We start from the raw sequence: 26,474 nt of genomic DNA, 5'->3' as shown, positions 1-26,474 counted from the left end.
AGAAACTGGCCGCATGTTCGCACAGGAGAAACTTGGAAGTGTGTGGGGGTTTTTTTTGCAGTGAAGAGAGGAACAGCAGGGGGGGTTGGGTTGAGAGTCGAAGCAGGAAGTTGCTGTAAGACTCTTGTCTGCTGTACTCTAACCATGCGGCCCGACTGCAGTTTGTGGATGGGTGTGATCTCTGCTGAAGGGGGAGGGGAGGAAATCCCCCTCCCGGCTCCCACCATCCCAAACTCTGCTCATGTACTTGCAGTGGTTGGAAAAGTGAGGACGGAGGAATCTGATTGTCCTGAATATTTCTCTGAGAGATGCACATTCTCTGCAATGTGATTCATGTTTAGTGATTTTCACTGTAGAAATCAACAAGTTTCAGGTGCGTCACAGATAGAAAAATCTAGAATCAGGAATATCTATTATGAAAAAGAAAGGTTTGTATGGGAAATAATTGTAATATTATAATAATAATAGCCCCAATACATTACATTGTCGTTGTTAAAAGTGATTGCATCACTCAAAACAAAGGCAAGAAAAAAATGAAGAAAGTGAAACAGGCAATATGGCAGAATAAGTCCACACTCTAAATAAAATAGCTACTCGCCAACTGGTAAAGTCATCCAGTTGCAATAGACCCTTTGTACAACTAGAATTAAAATGCATTGTTGTCGGTCCAATGACTAGTGTACAATGCTAAATACAGGTGTTAATGTTAAAGCTGTGATGCTATGACGTATATAGTGCACGGATAAAATAAGTCTATCATTTCAGATTATTATTGTTTATTTTGTACATTGTTTACAGTAGTATATTTTCATGATGTATTTTAATTATTAATTTTAGCATTATCATTCATTTTCTTTTCGGCTTAGTCCCTTTATTAATAAAAGGGTCGCCACAGAGGAATGAACCACCAACTTATCCAGCATATGTTTTACACAGTGGATGTCCTTCCAGCTGCAACCCATCACTGAGAAACATCCATACTCATTCACACACATACACTATGGACGATTTAGCTAAGCCAATTCACCTATACCGCATGTCTTAAGACTATGGGGGAAACCAGAACACCAGGAGCGAACATGAGGAGAACACCACACAGAAAAGCCAACTGACCCAGCCAAGGCTCAAACCAGCGACCTTCTTGCAGTGAGGCGATCTTGCTACCCACTGCGCCACCGTGACGCCTTCACATTATCATTAAACATTCCTTTTATTTTTACGTCGGACCTGTGATTATTAATAGTTACTTTATTTCTACATTAACCAAACATTTTCCTAGAAATTCAATATGAATTGATAAATATGATCACATATGAATGAGTAAATTTCTGAATAAATACTTTAAACTGTAAAAAAAAAAAAGAAATAGTCCTTTTCATGTTGTCAGTATAAAATCGGTTTAGTTCCATCACAAAATACAGTACAAAAACAGTCAAGAAAATATCTCAACCGATGACCAATTTTCTGATCGACACAAAGCTAAATGCCGCTTGAAATTTACTCTCACTAAAAACAAATGTATCTATTAGTTTGAGTGGGTTGTAAGGCCTGATGCTCAAAATTGTTAAAGGGCACCTCTTTTGTAAGCTGTTTGGACTAAACTGTGTGTCCTCTGTTATATTGAGGTAAAATAAAGTCAATAAGTCTCTTTTTTTAAATTTTCTGACATAAGATCCAAATCCCTCACATTTTGATGCCCACTGCAACGTGACATAGGAGTGCGGTTTCCCAGCCCACCTAATTGATTGACATATCCACAAGACGTGAGGAAAGCAACTGGGATTAAAAGATCTGTTCATCAGATCATCAATCATCATCAAATGTGATCAAGAATGAGTTTTACAAGTTTAAAACGTTTTAAAACAGTGCATGTTTGTAATAAATTACAGCGATTTTTGGCATGTCAGTACAATTATAAAAGATACTTCAATCCTGGATTGTAGACGTTAAATCAGGTTTATTTTGTACATTAACATAACGGATATCCATACAGCGATGGATATTAACTTGTATCCTGTCAAATTTGCGTGCAAAAACATTGCAAAGTTAAACATGAGCGCTGTGTGTGTGCGCGTGAACTTTGTAACAACATTGTGTGTGACTCATTGTTGCGACTACACAACAAATACATCAAATAATCATTGGGGAAGTTCTTACAGTAGTATTTCTCACAAATGTTACTTGAGATCTGCTTCCTTCATGTCTGTCACTGTGCTGTTTATCTGACGCAGCCGGAGATTGAGGCACACTCTGACAGGCACGTGGGAACGGTGGGCGGGAAGAACTAGCATTAAAGGCACAGGCAACAAAAACAGCTTCAGAGCAAACAATTCCAATATTCTGAAAGGTTTAATAAATAATCTGGTGGGTGTTTTGAGCTGAAACTTTACAAACACATTCTGGAGACACAAAATACTTATCTTAAATCTTGAAAAAAGGGGTCCAATAGGTGCCCTTTAACTAATGATATTCAATAAACCTACTGCATATAAGTTTAAACTCTCCTTGATACTTTCTTTAAAAAAGTGATTTTATTTCCCCATTGTGGAATAAATAGAGTGTGTGAAGTAGCTTCAATCCCGTTATCAGCCTCACCGATGCAGAATAAAGTGCTGCAAGCTGAGATGGCAATACAGCATAGATCCAGAGATTATCTGAGATTAATGAGCTGTTATTAGCCAAGCATCTCAGGACTAACTGAGAGGATCAGGCTTAAAGACAATAATTAATTAGCCACTCATAACGACAGATGGCCATCCCAGTTAAGCATATCATCATCATATGGTTCATAGAACTAATATAATGACAAATTATCTGACATGCAGAAAATGGAACGCAGGAGGAAATACAACAAGAATAATTAAAGAGTTACATTTTATACATTTGAGGAATTTAGAAAAACAACTGTGATTTTAAATGTTATTTATCACTATGAGGGCTGAGCTGCTTTTCCATTAGGGCTGCACGGTATTGTAAAATCTGATATTGCAATATTAGATTTTTTTTGCAGTAAATATTGTGATACGAATACTGCTTCAGAAGATGGTTTGAATAGTACAATTTGACGGTACTGTCTAACAGTACTCGGGTACAGAAATTGAAAAACACAATGCAAAAAAATGCTTTTGTTGCTTTGTTTTGTCTTGTTTTCAGTCCAAATATTAAAAAAAAATCTTAGACCAAGTAAAAATATTGTTTAGTTTTCACCGTCAGAAGAAATCAGTGAAAAATAAGAGATTTTGCTCTTTTAAGGAAATTATCTGCAAGTGGGATAAGTGAAATAATCTTGTTTTTAATATGAAATGTAGATATTTGGACTAGAAACGAGACAAAAATTTTAAGTAAGAAATGTTTTTTTGCATAAATCATATAAAGTCCATATAAATACAGTGATTAAATACAATTCAGTAGTTTCTGGTCAACTATAATTCAGATTGCGCATTGCGATATTGATGCTGAAACTATATACTGTGCAGCCCTATTATCCATCATCACTGCATTCTTCATTTTTAAATGAGTGTTAATGCTGTTCTGGTGGTCAAAATAATCCAGAATTATTATAATTATAATAAATATAATTTATATTTAAAACAAATACATTTCCTTAAAACAGAAATGTTGTGAAAATATTTAGTCACTTTTGATCAATTTAAAGTATTTAATGCATGCTTTCAATAAAAAAAATGTTTTGCTGGCGAGAAGGTTGCCAGAGTGTAGCTACTAGGCTGCGAAAGTATTTTTTGACTTATTTTAACATGCTGCTTATTGTTTTCGTTGAATGCATCCTGGTCCAATTCAGCTATCTCCCTCCCAAGGTTGTATGATATTCATGTCCCACAATAATACTTAATGTTTAGGCTAACATAAGTAGAACATAAAAAATAATGAGCATTAATAATAGGTGCTAGCCTTTATAAGCACTACAAATAGTTCTGGAAACATTAGACGTGAAGGAAAAAAAAGAAGTGCTGATGCTCCGATAGACACTGTCCAGGCTAGCACATGACCTCCTACATCCACAGGCTATAAAAGTGTCTTCGTTAATGGGAGTGTGGGGATTATATAGACCTTCCCTCCTACTGGGGACAGATAACACTGGATAATGATGAGTCCATCTGCCCCTGACTATCACTCACTTTACACACTCATACTTCAAGACAAACCAACAGGATGACAGAAACCAAGAAAAAACAGCTCCATTCATAGAAACTCTGAAGCGGTTATTAGCTCTGTTCTAGCTAGTGTGTGGCCCAAACAGACAGCTGCCTTTTAAGGCTCCAAACACATCGAAAGATTTTGAATGTTTTTTTTTTAATAGTTTTCTATTGGCAGTGAGCATTTTGAGCACTTTTTATGTGCTTCATGCACCTTGTGTTTTAACCACCTGCTGCACCTATAGTCTGTGACGGAGTGCTCTGAGCGCCTGCAGTTGAAAAAAGTCAGTTCTGTGCAAAAAAAACATGTACTCCATTAATAAGGCCATTCATACAGTGGTTGCCTAGCAACATTAAAAGCACTGTACACTGCTCTTTTTCTATAGCCAACATAAAGAAAATGGGGTCGGTGTGCCTCACGTTTTCAGAACTGAAAAGTACCTTTGGTGTGATTGGTCCCTAAAGCCTGGTTTATACTTCTGTGTGCTATTTGTGTTGCTCTGCAATAACACTTCCAAAACACTAGCTGGCCTTTTTTATGTTCCTCTGCGTCAAGTTTCCTCATGGGTATTTTGAATGCTACCTTAATGTACAAGTAGCTAAAACTCACTCATTCAGAGGTGGGAACCGGCAAACGTGCAACAACTTTAATCATTAGGTAAACACAAAACAAAAGTTTCCGTCTGGAGCTCCCTTATGGGACTCGACACTTGTAAACACTCGCTCCAACGGGCTCACACAGCTCTCACCCCAGCCCACACTTGTCAGCGCTACCAAGCTGACCAATCACAGAGCTTGTGCTACGTGTCTTTGTGACGTGTAGTTACATTTTTTTAAGAGGTGCGCGTCGGAGTCAGCCACCGCGAGGGGTATGCAGTTTTAAGACAACATTGAAATTGTTAATCAAATAAAAGCTTAATTGAAACATGTACATTTCGCAAAAAACTAAACAAAACAACAACAAAAAAAAACTGTGATACATCACAATAAAAGTTTTTACGGGTTTTCTTCAGTAACTACAGTAATAAAACTCTTTATTGGGATATTTCAGTGAATTTCTCATTGACTTTTAAAAAAGTAGTGCTGGGCAAAGATTAATCGCAACCAAAATAAAAGTTTGTTTTGACATAATATATGTGTGTTTGTTATATATATTCATTACATATGTGTGATACACATACATAAAAACTAATTTAAATGTATAGATAATTTGCACATATACATTTTATATCTAAATATAAATAAACATTTTCTCAAATATATGTTTGCCTGTGTGCATTTATATATACACATAATAAATATACACAGTACACATATATATTATGCCAAAACAAACTTTAGATTCAATTCATTTTTGCCCAGCACTTATTTATATATATAATTCAGTTTCAGACTTGCCATGTGGCATCTGCCTTGAGGTTAGCAAAATGATGAAACATGTCAACTAGTGGTTTAAACTAGTTAGTGGTTTAAAAAGTGTAACAATGAGTTAATAATTGTAATAAATTATACATTTGTTGTATATAATTCCAGTTTAAGGAAAATGCTTAAATTACTACACACAAATATTGGGGAAAATAATACATGCATAATTAAACTGAACTACATTTACCTTTAATTCAGTATCAAATGCAAAATAACCATGCACTAACTAACATTTCTCTTCTTTGCGCCATCTTGATTTGTTTAGCTGTTTTTGTTCTAATAGCACTGAATTCTAGGATGGCCCCACTAGGTTTGGGAGCAGAGCAATAAACTCTGTCAGTTCCCAAGGATAACCCCCATACTGCATGAATGCTCACAGCAGATTTATGCTTTCATTTAGAGCGCTCTTGACCATTTTGTTCCTCTTTTCGTTCATAAGTACACAGAGCGATGGAAAGTCTGACCCCCCCACCCCCTCCCCATCACCGCTCCACCAGAGAGAAAGTGGGGAACTTGTGCATTTCCTGTTTGGTGTGGTGGCTGGGAAGTTCAGGGAATGCTGAGCCATTCTTCTCCTTTGCTTCCTCTCCCTGTTCTTCCCTGTCATCATCCTCCATCTTACAGGCTCTCCTCCATCTCACTTACTCCCATCTCCACACAAGCTTCCAGTCTCTTTTTTGTGTCTTGATCTACAACACCCTCTTCGTGCCATCAAAATAGACATTCTCTACCAATATATACAAGCTAAGGATTTTTTTTAATAGACTTAACAAAACAGTTCACCCTAAAATGTAAATTCAGTCATTATTTAAACCTACAGTCCAGGACTTCTGCTTCTGTTAAAAGGATAATTTGCAAAATGTCCAAATAGGTTTAATGTTGTTTGGCACCCAACATCCTGTACATAATGTGTTTCACAAATTCAAAAGTCAGACAGCTTTTTAATAACATGATGGTGAGTAAATGATGACAGCATTTTTTAATTAAGGTTAAACAACACTTGCTGACTGTCCACTCAGCAACTTTACACAGACATACAATGATAGTTTTATTAACACTTTTTTTACACTTAGTTTGCAGTATGTAGTAGTATGAAGTGAGAAAAGTCACAGAATATCATGAAAAATAGCACAATATATAGATTCAGCATCGATATTACAATGTGATCATTCACAACACTGTTAATAATTTCCTGTAGAATTTTCAGTACCTTAATGGTAGAAGTTCGCCAGTAAATTACTGTAAATCAATTACAGGAGAAATACTGTGTTTACATTTACAGCACCACACTGTAAAATGATTTCAACGGTAAAAAAACTATAAAAATGCTACAGTAAAAATCCATAACCTGGTTAACAGTATGTTTCCTTAATATATACGGCGAATAACCATAGAATTGACTTTCCCAGAATCACTTTTTATGCTTTTTGTTGACATTACTATGGATCTTTTCAGTTGTTTCCCCATCAGTTATGTACATTAGAGATTTATGTTACATCTAATGTTGATAAACAATGTTTATTTCATGACTTTAAATGTATGCGTGTTACCATACTGGTATTTAGTAGCTGTGTGAAAGACACTGAGCACCTTCTAGACACTGATACAGTTTTCCGCTTGTGGGAAAATTTGATTGTGATGAGCATTGGTTCATTTTGTAACTATTCTCATCACCACCTGCATATGGCTGTGTTAACCTGTCGATCTGTGTAACATAAGATGTGTAGATGTTGGTAAATCAAAATACTGACATATTAAATCTATAAATTAATGAAATACGATAGTTTACTGTAAAAATGAGAAATTGCTTTTATGGTTTGTACTGTATTTTTAACGGTGAAAAACTGGCAACCACAGTTGCCGGTTTTTTACCGTACAGATTTATTTTTTACAGTGCACTTTTACAGTATATCATTACTGTAAAATATACAGTTATTTTCATAATGTGACTTTAATAATGCATTTTATTTATTTGAAGGCGCCTTTCTTGACACTCAAGGTCACCGGACCATAGACTATAAGCTGTGTCTCATTTCAGAGGCTGCATCCTTCAAAGGATGCAGACTTTAAAGGTGAGTCCTTCGAATTCCACACAGGCTGAACCGAGACAATCTTGCCTACAGAGGACGGATCTCATCACCAGGCAACCATAACAGCTGCTGTAAATAAGCGCTGATAAAATTTGTAATGACTTTTTTTCAAAGTGAATTTTTTTTACTTGTTTTAAGCGATTTTAAGCAAAACAAGGTATACAAAAGCTGGAAATATATTTCCTTTGATCCATACATGTACACATAAAAATGTAAACTGTCTATAAAATCACTCTTTAATAAGACATGTCATACTCTTTTTGTTTTTTAACATGTGTTTAGATATCCAAGTAAACTAGACTTAATTCATACATTTAAACCAAAGTTTTCTTTTAAAAACGTCCTGCCGTTATCAGTGCGCAATGAATCTTGGGACGTTTAAGGCCACGAAGGATCCACTGGTTGTGTCCTTCATTACCTGGGAAACAAAGGATGCATTTTGAGGCTGCGTTTAGCGCACTTTGAATGCATCCTTCGGAGGATGCAGCCTCTGAAATAAGACACAGTATAGAATACACAAGACATGTCACTCGTATCTTTTTGAACTGGGAAACATGAATAAAGCCCCGCCAATGAGCATAGAATCACCAAGAGGCGACACTCTGTTGTTGTTTAGGAAACAGCCACTAGATGCCGCTAGTGTCACGCAGCAGCCATTTTGGAATGAAAATTCCAATAGAACAACAGCATATTACAAATCTGTAGAGTAAACTATTAAAAGTGCTGATGATTGTCATAGTAAGTGTTGTATTGTTGTCTTTCAGGTTGTATCTCAATTTAATGGGCTTTTTAAATAAATAAATATAAAAACAAAGCAGCTGCTTGCCATCGTGACAGCAATGAGATCCAATGGAAGGCCGATCGCTTTCACTCCAAAAATGGCGGAATCGCGGGCGCTACTGTTGCAATGGAACGTTCTATTGAGTGTCGCCTCTTGGTGATTCTAAACTCTTTGGCCCCGCCTACTAGTACATGAGCCAATCATCGATCACTAAATGGTGAAAAAAACCCGCCTTCTAGTACAGGAGCCATTTATCGATCACTATAGACTGATGCCACTCTGGGGGAGGGGCTTGGACCAGACGCAAGTTTCTGCAGATTTTGTCATTTGGACGTTTGGAAATGAAACTAAAGGGACAGTTGCTGTTTAATTTTATTGGTGATTTCTAATATGAAATTCAATCGTAAGCTTGGCAAGCAGTTTTGGAGAATTTGATGTTTCCTCATTCAAACAGAATGCCCGAGCATACTGCCCAAGAGGCGTTTAAAAGATGGCCGCTGAGTGAAATGACTTGCCTAAAGCGACTTTGACAGTCAGTTCAAATAAAAACACAATATAAAAGTCAATAGAATACAATACACATTTTTTAAAAGTGCAGTTGAGTTAAAGAGAGTAGGGCGTTAAAAAACAGATGTGTTTTGAGTTTGAATTTAAATTGTAAAAGAGAGTTTAGATTACGGAGGTCAGGAGGAAGTGAATTCCAAAGCTGAGGAGCAGAGTGGCTGAAGATAAAAATACTCATCCATTGTCACATTTAACCTTTAAACTTTGCGACTGTCCTCTAAATTACATTTTAATAATTTAACATATAACAAAACTGAATATGATCACTACAGTATACAAAAATCATGATGCAGACACCAAAATAACATCTGAATTAAACACGTATGCAGCATCTTCTCACATGAACAAACACACACAAGTTGGTATTGGAGGTTTACAGGGACTCTCCATAGTTCTAATGTATTTTATACAGTAAAATAAACACTTATTACATGGCCCTACCCTCAAATCCAACTCTCACAGAAAACCTTTGCTAAATTTAGAATGTCAAAAGACCTTGTTAAGTATGATTGTGAAGCGTTTTGAATAACAAGGACATCAGGCATGTCTTCCTAACTCCGAACTACCTGTAAACCTCCAAAGCCTGTACACACACAGAGATAAACACGCAAAGAGCCAGTAGTGTCAGGTGTCTTTTGCACATTTACCCATTTTAAGGTCTGGGCTAAACGCGTCACAGGGTCATGGAGCCACCGGGTCACAGGCACAGGATGAGGGACAGCGACCTCTGCTCATTCTGAAAGAAAGCAAAACACAAACCAACACACCATTACTACACACAAAGAAAACGTTACCCCGCAAGAAAGCTGTATACACAAGCCTAGTGTTACCTTTATAAAAACACACATTAATACACACACTAGAGTCAGACGATGCCGAGCCGCTGAGTAAGCATGAACATGAATGCGGGGTGTTTCCCCCTTTGGGATTAGAATGAGAAACCCTCCAGGCTAGATCTGAAGAATTTTAGGAAATATCGGGATATTTTTGCTCTTTTTCTTAAGGTCTTTATCTATTATATATGACTAGGCCAACATGGAATCAGATTTCATCATTGAGTCTATTTATTTACTCATCTTAATATGTGTAAATATTTATTTATTCAGTTTTTAAATTCATTTCAGTAATATTAATGAATAATATTTTAATTACAATACAGTTTGTGAAGTAATATTCTCTCTTTTAGTAGATATATTATATGGGAGACTTGCTTTGTTTACCAAACAACTGGATCTAATCGGATTTGCATTTGTAAACCTTATATTTAAAGTTAAAAGGCGTTATTTTTTATTTCATGTGTTAAGTTTTCAGTTACTATACTTTCACAATCATTCTGCATAATTATCCACAGATTTAAAATTCTGTGCAGAAATAGCAAAAAATGTCCGCAGATTCTGTCTTTGTTGGCATTAGTAACTATCTTCCTAAAATTAAGATTTCACATTCGACCACACAAAGTACAAAGCAGTTATAAATAATCATAATTTCAGTTTTAGTTTTGGCAAGTTTTTTTAGCAGTTTACTTAATTAGTCACCTAATTTTAAAAAAAGGCTGATGTTAAATTAAATAAAAAGCATTAACAAATGACATACTTTACATAAGTAACAATTCATTTCAGAAATGTTTTAGCAAGCAAGAACTGAAAGTCCAAGGCTGCATCTGAAAAATCGCATACTTACATACTATATAGTATGCTAAAATCAGTATGTGAGCCTAAAAGTATATCCAAATTTATAGAATTCGAAAAACAATATGCAAGAAGTACTAACACTGTAAAAAAAACCAACAACAAACAGGACGGGCAGTGCAGTGGCGCAGTGGGTAGTGCTGTTGCCTCACAGCAAAAAGGTTGCTGGTTCGAGCCTCGGCTGGGTCAGTTGGCATTTCTGTGTGGAGTTTGTTCTCTTTGTGTTTGAGTGGGTTTCCTCCGGGTTCTCCGGTTTCCAAAGTCCAAAGACATGCGCTATAGGTGAATCGGGTAAGCTAAATTGTCCGTAGTGAATGAAAATGTATGGGTGTTTCTTAGTGATGGGTTGTGGCTGTAAAGGCATCCGCTGTGTAAATCATATGCTGGATTAGTTGGCGGTTCATTCCGCTGTGGCGACCCCTGATTAATAAAGGGACTATGCCGAAAAGAAAATGAATGAATGAACGAACTTCAGGACTTTTTTAGTTTACTCAACTTCGAGTCAAGTCGAGTGGAGTCGAGTCAAGTGCAGTAGCTGGGTTAAAAGTTGAGTCAACTCAAAAATGTCTGAAAAGGTTGCCTTAATTTTACGTTGAGTAAACTAAGTTTTTTTTCAACAGTGCGGATGACCTACTACTTCAGGCAATATTCTGAAGTGCGCATCCGATGCATGTTACGCTATCCCATGATGCATCGCCAGAGAATTTATGAATGGGAGTGAAGCAGTGCAACTGATGCGGGTAGGTCACATGATTATGGCAAAATAGCAGATGTAGTATGTCCGAGTTCTATTCATACCACTCACATTCATACTGTATAGAACGTACTTTTCTAATGGCCGAGTAGTACATTCAAATTCAAATGCAGTACCTACTGAGTAGTAAGCGGTTTCGGGCGCCCAAGTGAGGTTTCATCACAATTTCATCACCCTGCATTATATTCATAGCAGCTCCTTGATGTGTGTCTTATAGCACAGTATGAATCCCAACAATACCTTAAAAAACTGAAATCCGTAACCTGATGCATCCTGTGCAGACTGCTTTACTCTCGCGTCACATTACCACACTGTAACGGCAGCCTTTGCGACTTAAAAATAGTTTTATATTATTGAAATATTAGTGCAAATGCAGTGAACTCAGCCCTACTTCAAGCTAGCAACGGCAAGAGACGGCAACCTAAAAAGGCTACATGAGAAAGACTGCATCACTTCAGATGCGCTGTTAGAAGTGTAAAGGTAACAGGAGAGATCCAGCCCCGGGCCTCTTGTTCAGCTGGTAAACTGAAACGGCCTGCCATCACATAACACAAAGTCACACACACTGCCAAGTTTCCTTTCTGGTGAGAGCAGGAGGCCGTATGGAGCTTTACTACTGCATATCACAGGAGCTGCTATTAGACGAGCCGGGAACAAAAGCAGAAAGGAGAGCGTGAGGATGAGAGTATAGATGACGTTATGGAGTTGGATGGCAGGCAGACGGATGAAGCTTAGGCATGTCATCATGCACAAAACAGGCTTATTTCAAATTATCCAGTCAGGAAAAAAAAACATATGTTGGTTTGACAGTCTTTCACGTGATGGACACAAATAAAGTGGATTTGAGTGCAATGGGTGGACATTTTACAGCAAAGTTAATGTGATGTGGCATGAAGCAGCATATGAGAGTAATACAAGCTGCGCTCACTGTTGTTTTTTTATTTTGGAATTTGGTTTGAGTCTCAGAGTTTTTTTCAGTGTCTTCAGAATTTGTAGGTTTCCTTCATTCATTTTCCTTTGGCTCAGTGCCTTTCTTCATCAGGGGTCGCCACAGCGGAATGAACTGCCAGCTTATACAGCTTATGTTTTAAACAGTGGATGCCCTTCCAGCTGCAACCAAGCACTGGGAAACACCCATACACTCTCCCATTCACATACATACACTACAGACAATTTAGTTTATTCAATTCAACTTTTCATGCATGTCTTTGGACTGTGGGAGAAACCAGATCACCTAGAGCAAACCTACACCAACACGGGGAAAACATGCAAACTCCACACAGAAATGGTAACTGACCCAGCTGGGACTCAAACCAGTGACCTTTTTGCTGTGAGGCCACAGTGCTAACCACTGAGGCACCGTGTCGCCCATTTGTAGGTTTGGTTTGATTAAAGTTATTCTGTTGTAATTGCTCTGTTGTGTAGTTTATTTGATTATTTATACTTCTGCATCTCCAGACATGCGTTGTATAGCCTTCACCATACCCTGACACACACCTCTCGAAAAAAAGTAACTACACCTTGCGACAACGCAGAGCGCAAGGTCTGTGATTGACTAGATGTGATGAGTGTGGGCGGGGTTGACGGTGAGGCTGGTCGTGGGGGTGTTTATCAAATGTCAAGTCCCACAGAGGAACTCAAAAAGGATGCTTTTGTTTAGTGTTCATTTTGTGAATGAAGTTAATGAACATTTGTTGTTCCCAGTCTTTTTCTTCCTTGAATGACTGTGAGTTTGGACTACTGTTACATTAGTACACTCAAAAAAAATTCAGTTTGCTGTTTGTTTAAACTACTTATTTAAAATGAGCTGAAACAACACAATTTTTTTATTGGGGGGGGTAACTGTTTTATGTTCAATCCACTTATTCCTTCATGTTGTCCCAATAAAAATCCTGGTTTCACAAAGTCAAATGTAAGACTTTTAGGGTGCTTTCACCCTCGGTCTGAATGCCACGTCCGAACCCAATTCCGATTGTCCCCCTTGGTTGGTTTGTGTTCACGCTGTCTTTTTTCCTTTTGACCCCTGGCACGCTTGTGTCATAAAGCTGCTGTTTTGTGTACAGCTGTTGCTAGGTGACGGCCATGAAAGCAAAGCACCAAAATGGAGACGTACGCATCACGGTCATTCTGCTTTTCCTGAATCTTTTGATTTTGTTATCAAACCCATTTTACAGAGAGCCACTTGGGTCTATCTGCCACAAAAACATTAAAAACATTCAGAACGTCACGCGATGTCTGCAGAAGTCGTTTTTGGTGGAGACAAGCAGACATTATCACTGTGTTTGCCCTGGCTCAGTCCAACTTGTCACCAAGGTAAGTGATACACAGACACGCACACACACACACACACCTGCGGTTCACTTCCGTTATTTGGTACGATCGCATGCATATAAGAGGTGAACCGTACCCAAGTTCGCACGAACCGTACCCCAAACTACCTCTTTCAGATGGACTGAGGTACGGTTCACGGGCGCGCATCCGAGATCAGAAGACACGTTCACACTAGCTAAAATGTACCGTACTTTGACGTGAAACAAACCCGGGTTCAGACCAAAAGTGCTGGTGTAAAAGCACCCTTAAAGACCTAAACAACATAAAAAAACACTTTATGAAATTGAATGTGCGCACAACACAGGCCTGTAGCCAGCCTGGGGAAAAGAGCAGGTCTTTTTTTCTCAAAAAGTGGACCTTTTTGTAGTTATCCGATTTATACTTAATTCTAAGATTTAAATACTGCATTTTAAGCATTATTTTTTACCTGCATTAGCTTGTCAGATGGTGGAGCAATTTGTCTGGTTTATTCCGATAACGAACGAGACTCTGGCATGCTAATTAGTTAAGCGGCTATGGTCATCATAATCACACTTTCTGATATACCAAAAATATTTTCTAAAGATTTATAGAAGATTTAGAATAAAAGTAACCTGTAAAATGTTTCCTCAGTTTAAAAAAAATGCAGAAGTGAAAGACTTCTCTTATGTCAGATTGTAAAATGAAAATATTTGTTAACCTTGGACAAAACTGATTAGCTAATTTCACACCAAAGTGAAAAGCCAACGGAGGATTCTGCTTGGTCTTAAAGCCTTTTTCGATGGGCTAATTTCACAATTTATGATGTCATAGCAATGAGCTCATGTAACCCAGCATTTTTATCATACGCATGTAAACCCAAAACATCGGCAAAAAAACTCACATCCGGTTCATCAAACTCCATCTTTTAAAATTGAAATCGAAAGTGGAATAAAACAGCCGGCGTATCAGTGCTGCTACATTGAAAACATATGATTTCATTCGTGCCTTCTGATTGGTTCTCGGGATATAGCAGCTTTTGCCAACAAACTGTTATTTCTGAATGCATGGACTCTGCGATTTGAAGCAAATCTATTTGTTAAACATCTACTTCGTGCCTAAAACATTCACTCAATGTCATTAGCTCATTTTTGGTGGAAATGGCGTTTAGCGGCTTTTGTATCTGAACTCTTCATATTTACTGTACAAAACCTGTCCGTGAACTATGAAGGCAAAAAATTAAATAAATAAATAAAATAATCGTTCAATAATTGTGATCGAGTTAAAATGTTCAATTAATCGAGATTTTGATTTTAAATCGCCCAGCCCTAAAAATACAATCAATAACAAGATGGTAAAACAACAGTGAATAAATGTAAGCAGGAAAAAGTTCTGCACATGTTGCTGATGTAAGAGGGAAAATGAACAGAAACTGTGTGTGTGTGAGGCAGGAGTGTGTTTCGCTCCTGCATCTGTGTGTGTGTGTGACAGGCACAGGCAAGTGTTGGACTGTGGGCAGGTGTTGGCTCATGGGGCTATCGCGTTCTGCTGGCTCCACACTACACACTGTTCCTGGATCACTTTCAGCATGTGTTTGTGTTGAGTGGGGGAGGTGTCCAAATAAAAGTGGGGATGGGGCTACAGCCATTCGACAACCAGAGGAAGAGGATTCCTGACAAGAGGAGACACCCTGAGACAGGGTCCGGTTAAACAGGTTCTGCTGCTCATCTCTTTCTCTCTCTCCTCCTAACAAACTCCATCTTGTTTCATCGCAAACACTTCTGCTGTTGGTCTTGACCTGATTATTATTTGGAGTTTAAGTCCAAAATCTTAATGTGAATGTTCACACTGCTCTCAAATATACACTGTAACACACAATCGATTTGTGTTGAGACTTAAGTTAGTTTATTAGTTTTTACACATTTAAGTGAATTGAAGATTAAAACAATTAAGTTGTTTCCAAAAAACCCTAAAGAATTGTGTTATTTCAGCTCATTTTAAATAAGTAGTTTGAACAAACGTTTAAATCATTTTTTGAGTGTAGTATCCACCTTTTTCAACACCCAATGATGTTTGGAGAGAAATATGGCAGCAATTCCATTTAATTATAAACAGTAATGGTCAATAAAACTTGTTTCAGATATTTATTCTAATAATAATAATTAGCAAAAAGCACACAATGAGATGTCATTTGCTTCCATTCTCAATCATTGAACAAAAGCTAACTTAACACTTTAGGCATTTTAGTATTCAAAATATTCTGCCTACTTAGGATAAAATGTCAAAAATAATGGGCGCCTTTCCGGCAATCTCTCTTGAAATGTAAACATTTAACATTTGATGATAAGGAGTTTATAAAAAGTTATCACATTTATCGAAAGACTATTATGACTTTTGTAGAACACTGATAGTCAGTTAAGAGTCCACAAATCAAATCAGATAAAAAAATAAAAATAAAAAGTATTTACAGTATTCTGTAAATCTATGATGCTTATGACATGTGATTCCAAAAGGTTCCAAAGAAAGACAATGCACACCCCTGTATTTGTACATGGCACACATATTCTTGTGCGTCACTTTTATGAACACATGCACACTTTTGCTAGACTAGCAAAAATATGAGGTGCATATTTCAATTCAAATCTGCAATAGCCACCTATAGTGATATGATTATTCTTGCTGCGAGTATTTAGATCAAAATATTGTGTTTATATGAGGTTAAGTTTAATTGTAATATTGCCAAAATTTCACTGTAATCCCATTAAGACAGTGCATGCATGTTTATTTATTTATTCACACCAGGCGGGGAACACGTGTAAATAGACATGTGAACAATTTGAGTTTACTTGCATTATTCGTGCGTCAAGCTGCTTCAGAATAAACGCAGACTCGCATCATGGGCAGGGCTTCTGTCTGCCCGGTGACTCTAGCTTCATTGCTAAATGGCTAACATGGATTTTATTGAGACAACAGCTGTGTTTATGTGCTTTAGGAAGGCTGATAAACAGCGCATATTTGTTCGGGGCCGTGTCTGAGTCCACTAGATCCTTTCAGAGGTGCATCAGGCTCTGTGAGTTCATCAATTCCTCCAGATGATGAAGGTTTTCAGCAGTGCTTCCGAATGAGCCAAGCCCAGTTTGATGAACAGTTGTCCAGTGTCGACAAGAGGATTTCCCCACAGGACACCAACAACAGGCACTACGTCATAATCACGCCCCTTCAAGAGAAAGCTCCTGATTGGTTAACGCGACACAAATGTCCGCCAAAGTTCCGATTTTACTACTCGAGCAATTCACGCAAATTGCGTCATTCGCGCTGCCTTATTCGTGCGTATCGCGCCACAGGATGTCTATTTGCGTCTTTGCATTGACTTAACATGTAAATCACTCGCACTTGACGCTTCATCCGCATCTAGAGTGAACATTATAGACCTCTCCGTTGTCAGCCAATCACTTTGTGCATAGTTAATGAGCATACTGACATCATCCTCAGCAATAAGGTCAACCCTGCCCTTACTCTCATCTTAAAGTAGTAGCCATGTGAAACCAAAGTTTACAGTGTTTATTTCGACCGTGAACATTGTTATTCTTTAGGCGAACAACGAATCTGTGTAAGGTCATGCACTGAAAAAAGTCTGTTTTGGTAATCTTTAATAAAGTCGTGATTTGTTTCCACGTTTGGAGTGGCGGTCTTTCTTGGTTAATCTCAGTTTAATTGCTTCAGCCACAGTTTTTTTTTTATTATACCCCCTTACCGTTAGTTTGCTACTGGGGAATAATGCGCAAAAAGAAACCCCGCTTCCTTCTCAATATTCCATTTCAGTTGGAAGTACACCAACATACTGAAATAAAAGTTTGGTTCACATTGACTTTAAGACTTCTCTCTATTACTTACAGTAAAAGTTTGCTTCAGCAGGTTTGTCAATAGCTTTTCTACATATGAGTTCTAAAAAAATAAATATCCAAATATTCAAATCTCAATTATGAAAAGTAAGATGACTGCATAAGACATACTAAAATGGAAAATCCAGTTAAAACCAGTATCAGTGTTGTACAACAACATGGTTTCTTACTGGTTCGAGGTGGTCAAAACTGAGAACTAGCTGGTAGACCAACTTGAACCAGCGTGATCACGTTCAAATTCAGGCAGGCTTCAGCTGGATTTTCCAGCAGGTGAGGCAGCAGCGAGAGACCGAGACAAATCAAGAAATGTGCCTGAACCTCTGATTGGAATGAAGACAAGGGGTTAATGGGGAGGAGGAGGAGGAGAGGAGCACATGAGGCCCTTGGCAAAGCAGCCCTCAGCTGTCACTCCAAACAGGTGGCCCTGACGTGACCTTTGCCTTCTACTGCAGTGCATGCAGCGACCATTTTGTGTCAGGAGCTCCAGCTAAAGCCATGACATCACAGCGAGAGGATGAACTCCTGTGAGAAGTAATAGTGTTTGATGCATGAGCTACTGGCTGTTATAAACTCCTAAAAAAGAGCCTAAAAACAGTTGATGATAGAGATGCACAGACCAATTCTGAGTGATGCTGCACGGTTATCATATTATGGATGATGCAGTGTTGCCAACCATTTTCAATGAAAAGGCGCTAAGCTCTGCTCTAAAAGCCGCTAAATGTCGCTAGATTACATCATACGTCAATTTGCATATTACTGACGTCATCACATCCAGCAGTTTTTGTTCAACAGCCTATGGTTCATAACGGGGTATTTATAGTTGCACTACGCTTTATATATGCATGTTAATTTAATTAAATGTATTGTTTGAATACAGTATATCAGTATAGATGTATAACGAATTTGCAGTAATCTCCCAGACATAATAAACTCACACAAGTTCCAAAACGGTCACTAAAATCTCTCTGATTGTGAGCAAGAAAAAAATAAACGGCCAAATGAAATCGTTACATTTAAAACAAAAAAGATGCAGATCGGCTTGATTGTAACGTTACAAGGAAAATGCCTTACACTCACGGTGCTAAATCCTTTGCCGTCGGTACGCAGAGGAACGATCTGCTCACTGACTGCTGTATACGAGGGCTGCCTATGAGTGCTCTGAGGTGGGGGAGGGGCTGACGGAATTACCTGCAGTTCGTTGAGAAAGGTAGGAATGATATAGTATGGACACATGCGAGTCTATAAAAATCTGCAGTAAAACCCCCCAAAAAAAAAAAAACGCTACATTTGTTGCTAGTCGCTTTTTTGAAAATTTGTCGCTAAGGGGGTCTGAAAAGTCGCTAAATATAGTGACAAAGTCGCTAAGTTGGCAACACTGGGATGATGGTAAAATTCTGTGCTATTTTAAAAATAGAAGTCAATAATTATTATTATTACATGTTATAACTTTGGCTAATATTTTATAAGTTTTAGGTTGTTTATTTTAGTTTTTTTGTTATTTTAGTATTTAAAGTAACAAAATTAAGCATAAGTTTATGTTTTTTTTTCTGTTATGCTTATTTTTTCAGTTAAGTAATAAATTGTATTGCAATGATATTAGTTTTAATTCCCAACAATAACCCTGGCACTTTTAAGACACCAAAAAAATTACAATTAAATGCATGACAAAAATCAATAATCATTTATAAATTAGCTAAATATTACATTCACTGTTAATTATTTTTATTTATCAACAGCAAAGGTCATTTAAAAAAACAAAGTAAATACACCTAAAAACTTTTTTAAATTGTTTAAATATTGTGTATTGTGATGTACTCTCAAGCCATGATGCACTGAACTTTTAACAGACCAAAGACCTTACCAATGTTTAATTAGCACTTCTCTACTAATGACCAAAATACTCCCCTCTTGGGCTGACATCCCAAACGCAGGCTCTATTTTACTCCGCTATACTGGTGTGTAAAAATCCATTGACTATAGGAAACTGTAACATACATCTGCCGTCCCGTGATGCTGCCGTATAGCAGGCCGAGCTCCCTGAACTACCACCCATTTCCAGCACTGTGCATTCCAGGCTATTTAAAACTCAAGCCAGTGCAGATTTACCCAAGCGTACACTTCTGGTCATTATTCCCCAGCCTCCCCCCCTCCCCACCACCAGCACCACCACGCAGATCTCCCTCCATCTGTCTCCAAACACATCTTTAAGACTGACTCTTCTGCAGCAGAATGAATCGTTTGGTGAAGGATTTGAGGTTTGAGGCCTCACAGACAGCCACTGTCTTGGGTGCAGACAATACAGTGTATTCCCAGTGAGCTGAAGTAGGTCAGAAAGTGTATTTGGCAGCGCTACGCATGTTTACGCTCACTGTCTCCACTGTAGAGCTCGCAGTCTCCCGCCTGCATGCATGCATGCCAGCTCCCTCTGCTCCCAAAGTCTGTTATATCCACCCCGGCCGGTGCTCTGTCCTTCCCCACCCTCCTTCAACTGAGCTTTTTCAAAGTCCTTATCATCAGACACAGACTTTGTCTATTGAGCGCGCCCACTCCTGCGCCTCTGAGTGCGAATGCATGCATGCATGAGCTCGCATGCACACAGACTGCATTAAAATAAGTTACCGATGGGGCTTAATTATAAACTACACATGGGCTTTTCATTGCAAGAATGTAGGGAGGGAACGGCGAGCTTCTTACACTCAAATGTGTCCATCTCCTCGGGGCCACCCTGATCAAAGTACAAGGCCACATCACCGGTCGCTGGTCACCACAGAAACCACAAACTCCACAGAGTCCCGCCCCAAAGCCCCGCCCCTGCTGTGGTCTAATACGGCCAATCTGGTCAAAGCAGTCAGGTGACACTGCAAGGCTTATTTGAGCAAGTAACTGCTGGAAACAGCCGGAGGTTGTCTGTCAACCACATGGAGCTTGTCAAAAGTAGAGTGGAGAAAAGCAAACTGCCTTTCGCGAAAATAACGCACTGTGCTGTTCGCACCCACAACATCCATTGCAGAAATAAGTGAGACTTTGTGTTTGAGGTGCTAGTAGATGGAGAGATGTTGGGTAAGGGGGAGTAACCAAAGATGGTACCCTGTAGGATTAGCTTATATTTCAGGCCAAAAATTGTTCACTGTTTAACATGGTTATAACTAATTGGAAATTGCATGCAGAGAATCTGATAAGATTGCTTTGGAAGCATCTAAATGTTAGCAAAACCATCAGAAATTCATTTTCTGTGTGTGTGTATATGTGTATGTGTATATGTGTATGGTAATCCCTCTCCTCGCTTGGTCCCCCTCATAATCTTCTGTACTTTGCCTTGGTGAGCACACTGATCTGGGGCCAGAAACTGTCTGTCTGTGAAGTTCAGACTCAAATAACAAGTTTGGAAATGAAATGATGACAATAACACAAACGGCTGCATGCTTTAGCTGCTAATTTGTCATTATGCTAACTGTACATTACAAAATATTATATTCTTCCTCAACATTTTTGATTCATTTTGCTTTACAAGATGGAATCAAGATGACATAATACACAAAGCTTCAGTAACTTTAAACAATATAAAATAATGTCAAGTTGACCATGTTTGCTATTTGTACACTAATGACAGATATTTAATATAATTTAAAACTGTAATAAATCCAAGTGAATGTATCTAAATTTAAGATTTCTGATGATGTGTGAAGATACATTTGTTAAGTTTATCAATAAAAGCAAAAAATAAAAATAGATATATTTATCTGTAGCACTTTATTTTGATGGCCCATTTGAGTATTAGTAGACTGTCTGCTTAATATCTGTTGATATGCTCCTTCAGCAGACATTTAACTGACTATAAGAAACTTTGCAAGTACATGTCAACTTACACTAACCCTAACCCTAACCTAACAGTCTACTTATAATCTAATGAGAATTAGTTGCAATGTATCCTAAATTCAATAAACGGACCATCAAAATAAAGTGTGACCTATGTATCTGTCAGGCCACTCTTCGCTCTTTTTTTTTTTGGTTTTGTTTCTAAACTCCTAATTGTATGATTCATGCTGGCTGTCTAAATGAAGATAACACAGACCTCTGTGCAGCTTGAAATGGCTGACCAAAGGTAAAGCATGTATTTACTTTATTTGCTTTTTAGCCTGCTCTATCTAATGATTATCTCAATCATAGTTGTTTGACTGCGCTGTGGTGTACACAACATTGCTAGATGCCCGAATGAAGGAGAATCATTCTTAAATCAAGTGGCACAGTTGCTCACAAAATGAAATGTTGTATTTACTCAGCAAACATGTAAACAGAGTAAATAGCAAAAAATTGTGATTGGCTGATGATGGGGGAAGGTACAGAGATTAGCCCTCTGATTGGCAAAAATTAGCTTTTTTTAGCTTGGTTTACTCTTTAAACACATTTAGATAATAAAATAAAAAAGGACATGAGGGTAAACAACCAACATAATTAAACAATCAGGGAACATCTATTTGAAAAATACTAAGAGTGGAGGAAGGAAGGGCTCTGTGGAGCAACCTTTGTAAAATCAAGGACATTGCTTTTTTACAGAAAAATACATCTGGAACCATTGCTACTGAAAAGATCAGGAGGGGCATTTTGGTAAAGTCTAGATTGGATACGCGGCCAGCCGGATGTGTGATATTCACATTAATAAAGCAGCATTTTTATGACACTGTATAATATTCATTCATTCATTTTCTTTTCAACTTGGTCCCTTTTATTAATCTGGGGTTGCCACAGCGGAATGAACCACCAATTTATCCAGCGTATGTTTTACGCAGCGGATGCCCTTCCAGCTGCAACCCATCTCTATGAAGCATCCATACACATTCATACACTCTGGACAATTCAGCCTACGCAATTTACCTGTACCGCATGTCTTTGTACTGTGGGGGAAACCGGAGCACCCGTAGGAAACCCACGCGAATGCAGGGAAAACATGCAAACTCCACACAGAAACGCCAACTGACCCAGCCTAGGCTCAAACCAGCAACCTTCTTGCTGTGAGGCAACAGCACTACCTACTGCGTCACCGTGTTGCCCCACTGTATAACAATAATTAATATTTTTACAGTACTGTGACGGTTGGGTTTAAGGTTGGGGTGGGGGTAGGTGTTAAAAAATACAATTTATTGGGTAATTTAATAGATAACAAATAATACTCGGTACAACTACTGTTTTTACATTACTGAGATGGTTGGGTTTAGGGTTGGGGTGGGGGTAGACGTTAATAAAATACAATCAATAGGAAATTTCATAAATAATATAAATAAATCTGCTGAATACATATCCAATCTAGCAACAACCGAGCATTTTCATCCTAGTGAGCATCTGATTGGATAAACATCTTGTAGTGCAGGATGAGTCATAACTATTGTTGGATCGTTTTTCCACAAAAGAAAGACAATTTGCATACAAGTTCATTTGCTAGCTTCGGTCTCATGAATTTGAATCATCAAATTCAACCCACAAAACTCACATTTTTATGTAATCATGTTGTCTTTAAAGGTGCCATGAAGTGCTTTGATGTGCAATTTGGTTTGATGCATGATGTAATTTTAACTGAAACTCAAAGACAGGGCGAGGCAGAGTAGCTCCTCCCCCTTTAAAAAAAACAGCCAATAGCACTTAATTTTTATCACAGTTCTGGCAGTGAGAGTGGATGAGCTCAAGCACATACAGCAATAGCATCTTGAAGGGGGCGGGACATGTGAGATAGTATTTGATTGGTCAGAAGATTTGATTATGAGATGAGTCCAAATATTGTTTATTTATTATAGGTGAAAGAGGTTATATTATATTATAGGTGACAAACTGCAAGATTTCAATGTTTATATATATTTTTATGTGAATTTTGCCACTGTTTTGGAGCACACAAGCTTATAGATATCTTTAAGACTGAAACTAACATTTAAAAAACTTTATTTTGATTTCACAAGGACTTTAAGACACACAATCTGATGTAATAATATAATTTACTGATGTTTATATTGCTTCTTCAAGTACTCTCTCTCTGATTTTAGTATGCTAAAAGAACACGTCCCATGCTCTGTGATAAGCAGGTTAATATTTACTGGAACCCTGAGATGAACCGGGCTACAAAAGATCCAGGAGTGACCTTTGCTTCGTTTCCACGTTTTGTTTTCTCTGTCCTGTTCTGTCAGGGATCCTCTCATCCTCAAAGTTTTGGCAAACTGTAACAAGTTCATTTTAATGAGAATAAAAATAAATAAATATAATAAAATATAATTTAAAATACAATTGATTCATTTTAAAATTTGTATAATGTTGCAAAGATAATAAAGAAGTCTGCGATAGAGCATTTTATGTTTTATTTTGACTTTTTTCTTGCTGGGATGCACATATTTTTAGACCATTTAGTTTGCACTGTTATGGAAGTGTGGAAACAATCTGCTTTTAACATCACTTTGTGTTTAAATGCTGAACACTTAACATAGCAAGAGTTTTGCAAGCGTGGATTATCAGACATTAGCTAGAGACAAGCACGTTCTCAGTGAACACACAGTGCTTTATTTTCTGAAAGCTGGAAGAGACGGGAGCGGCTGGGTTTCTCCTTCTGAAAGGACGCCATTTTTGCTTTATTGTCTACACTGCCTCAGGGCATTTTGGGAGAGGCTGCTAGAAAAATGCCTGAAACACCTTAGACCTGTAGATCGATAACAGTCGACTATTAGCATCTTTCAGCGAGAATGACTTTATAACCAAGTCCTTTCAAATAGCTCCATATTAAAACAACAGTTAAAAGTACTAAGAAAGCTTCTGAAAGCTCCACTGAACATGACATTAGATACGGAAAGATCTTGTGATGATGCTCCATGAAGCGCTCAATAATGAGATAAAAGGGCTGGCGAATGAGTTATCTTGTTTAAAGAGATAGTTCACCAAAAATGAAAATGATTTCATTCTTTTTTCACTCACTGTCATGTTACTGCAAACCATAATTTTGTATATTCCGCCCACTATTTTAACTATGATAAGCTTCCAAATGACACATCAAAAGAAGTCCTTATGACTTCATATGCGATGTAATCCAAAACCTCTGAAGTCATCAAACAGTTCGGTGTGAGAAACAGACAAAATCTAAGACACTAACCTGTAACCAAATGATAATAGGCCTTTTCAGTGAGCTGTAATGGGATTATGTAACTTATGAACTCAACTCTGTAATTGGATCATTGCAATTTGTAAATAAGTCACATTAACAGCTTTAATGTTAACAGCTATTGAAGTGACATCAACAATCATTTTCTCAACATCATTATAGCTGTGATTTGATCAGTCATTCTGAAATGCTTCAGCAGAAAGTTTGTCATGAAAACAATTTGGGGATCTCACGTGATTGTGTGCATATGCCCAAAACATCAGAGATCTGCCTTGATACGCAAAACAGCACAACAGAATATGTTATCATTTTCTGGTGCAATCATTTATAATCAAGGAAAAGTAAGCTACAGTGGTTTCCCGAGTTACAGCAACCTTTGACAATTTGCATCAGTAAGAAGTAGGCCTGTACGATATTGGAAAATCTTATATTGCGATATTTATATTTTATGCGATATATATTTATTATATCATTATATCATGATATTATATCATATTTAACATATATATTATTCAATGTTTATATGTTTTTAATGTGATTTTTGTCACTGTTTTGCAGCACACTGGAGCTTATAGATATTTTCAAGACTGATACTAACAGCTAAAAAAACTTTATTTTGATTTTACGAGGACTTTAAGACACACAATCTGATATAATTAAATAAATATGTTAAAACATCAGCCATTACATTATTTATCAATATGTGGATCGTTTGGATACTCTGCTATAGAAGCTATAGAAATTAAAAATGTTCATTCATTCATTTTCTGCCGCTTTTCTGGGGCCGCAGTCTTAGGAGAGAACCCCAGACTTCCCTCTCCCCAGACACTTCCTCCAGCTCCTCCGGGGGGATCCCGTGGCGTTCCCTGGCCAGCCGAGAGACATAGTCCCTCCAGCGTGTCCTGGGTCTTCCCCGAGGCCTCCTCCCGGTAGGACATGCCTGGAACACCTCCCTAGGTAGGCGTCCAGGAGGCATCCGAAACAGATGCCCGAGCCACCTCAGCTGACTTCTCTCGATGTGGAGGAGCAGTGGCTCTACTCCGAGCTCCTCCCGAGTGTCAGAGCTCCTCACACTATCCATAAGAGTGCGCCCTGCCCCCCTTCGAAGGAAACTCATTTCAGCCGCTTGTATCCGAGATCTTGTCCTTTCGGTCATGACCCAAAGCTCATGACCATAGGTGAGAGTAGGAACGTAGATTGACCGGTAAATCAAGAGCTTTGCCTTTTGTCTCAGCTCCTTCTGCACCACAACAGACCGATACATGGACTGCATTACTGCTGCCGTTGCACCAATCCGCCTGTCAATCTCACGTTCCATCCTTCCCTCACTCGTGAACAGAACCCCAAGATACTTAAACTCTTTCACCTGGGGTAAGGTGATTAAAAACGTAAAACAGGAAATAGGTTAGGACCACTGCTATTGTTTACATCCCTCGAAATGGTCTATATTTCACCAAATAACTTGATTTACTCAATTAGGAAATAACTAATACTTTTATATTCTTTGGGATGATTTTATAGAGTGGATTTGCAGAACGTATAATTAAGAAAATTACCAGCATAGATAAATAATGTAGAGCAATGATATAAATAAACTCTATTCAGGTACAGAAATAAAATCAAACGTACAATAACTTTGTGTAGTCTTCATTGTACAAATAATTAAATAACATTAATCTTTGTCAAAGCTACATAAAT

The 26,474-nt window shown here is 37.9% G+C and overlaps 1 protein-coding gene across 2 annotated transcripts in view; it reads right to left on the bottom strand.

Moving 5' to 3' along the window:
- rreb1b (ras responsive element binding protein 1b) overlaps positions 1-26,474 on the bottom strand; it is a 59,215-nt gene that overhangs the window by 23,770 nt on the left and 8,971 nt on the right. For both annotated transcript variants that reach the window (XM_056474591.1, XM_056474592.1), the window contains exon 2: positions 9,662-9,750. In XM_056474591.1, coding sequence (XP_056330566.1) covers positions 9,662-9,665 — 4 coding nt within the window. In that variant the 5' untranslated portion in view covers positions 9,666-9,750. The remainder of the gene's footprint in view (positions 1-9,661; positions 9,751-26,474) is intronic.

The sequence above is a fragment of the Danio aesculapii genome, chromosome 2, assembly GCF_903798145.1.
Source record: "Danio aesculapii chromosome 2, fDanAes4.1, whole genome shotgun sequence".
NCBI lineage: Eukaryota > Metazoa > Chordata > Actinopteri > Cypriniformes > Danionidae > Danio > Danio aesculapii.
The sequence above is the reverse complement of the archived record's forward strand: the minus strand, read 5'-3'. Positions and strand labels throughout refer to the sequence as shown.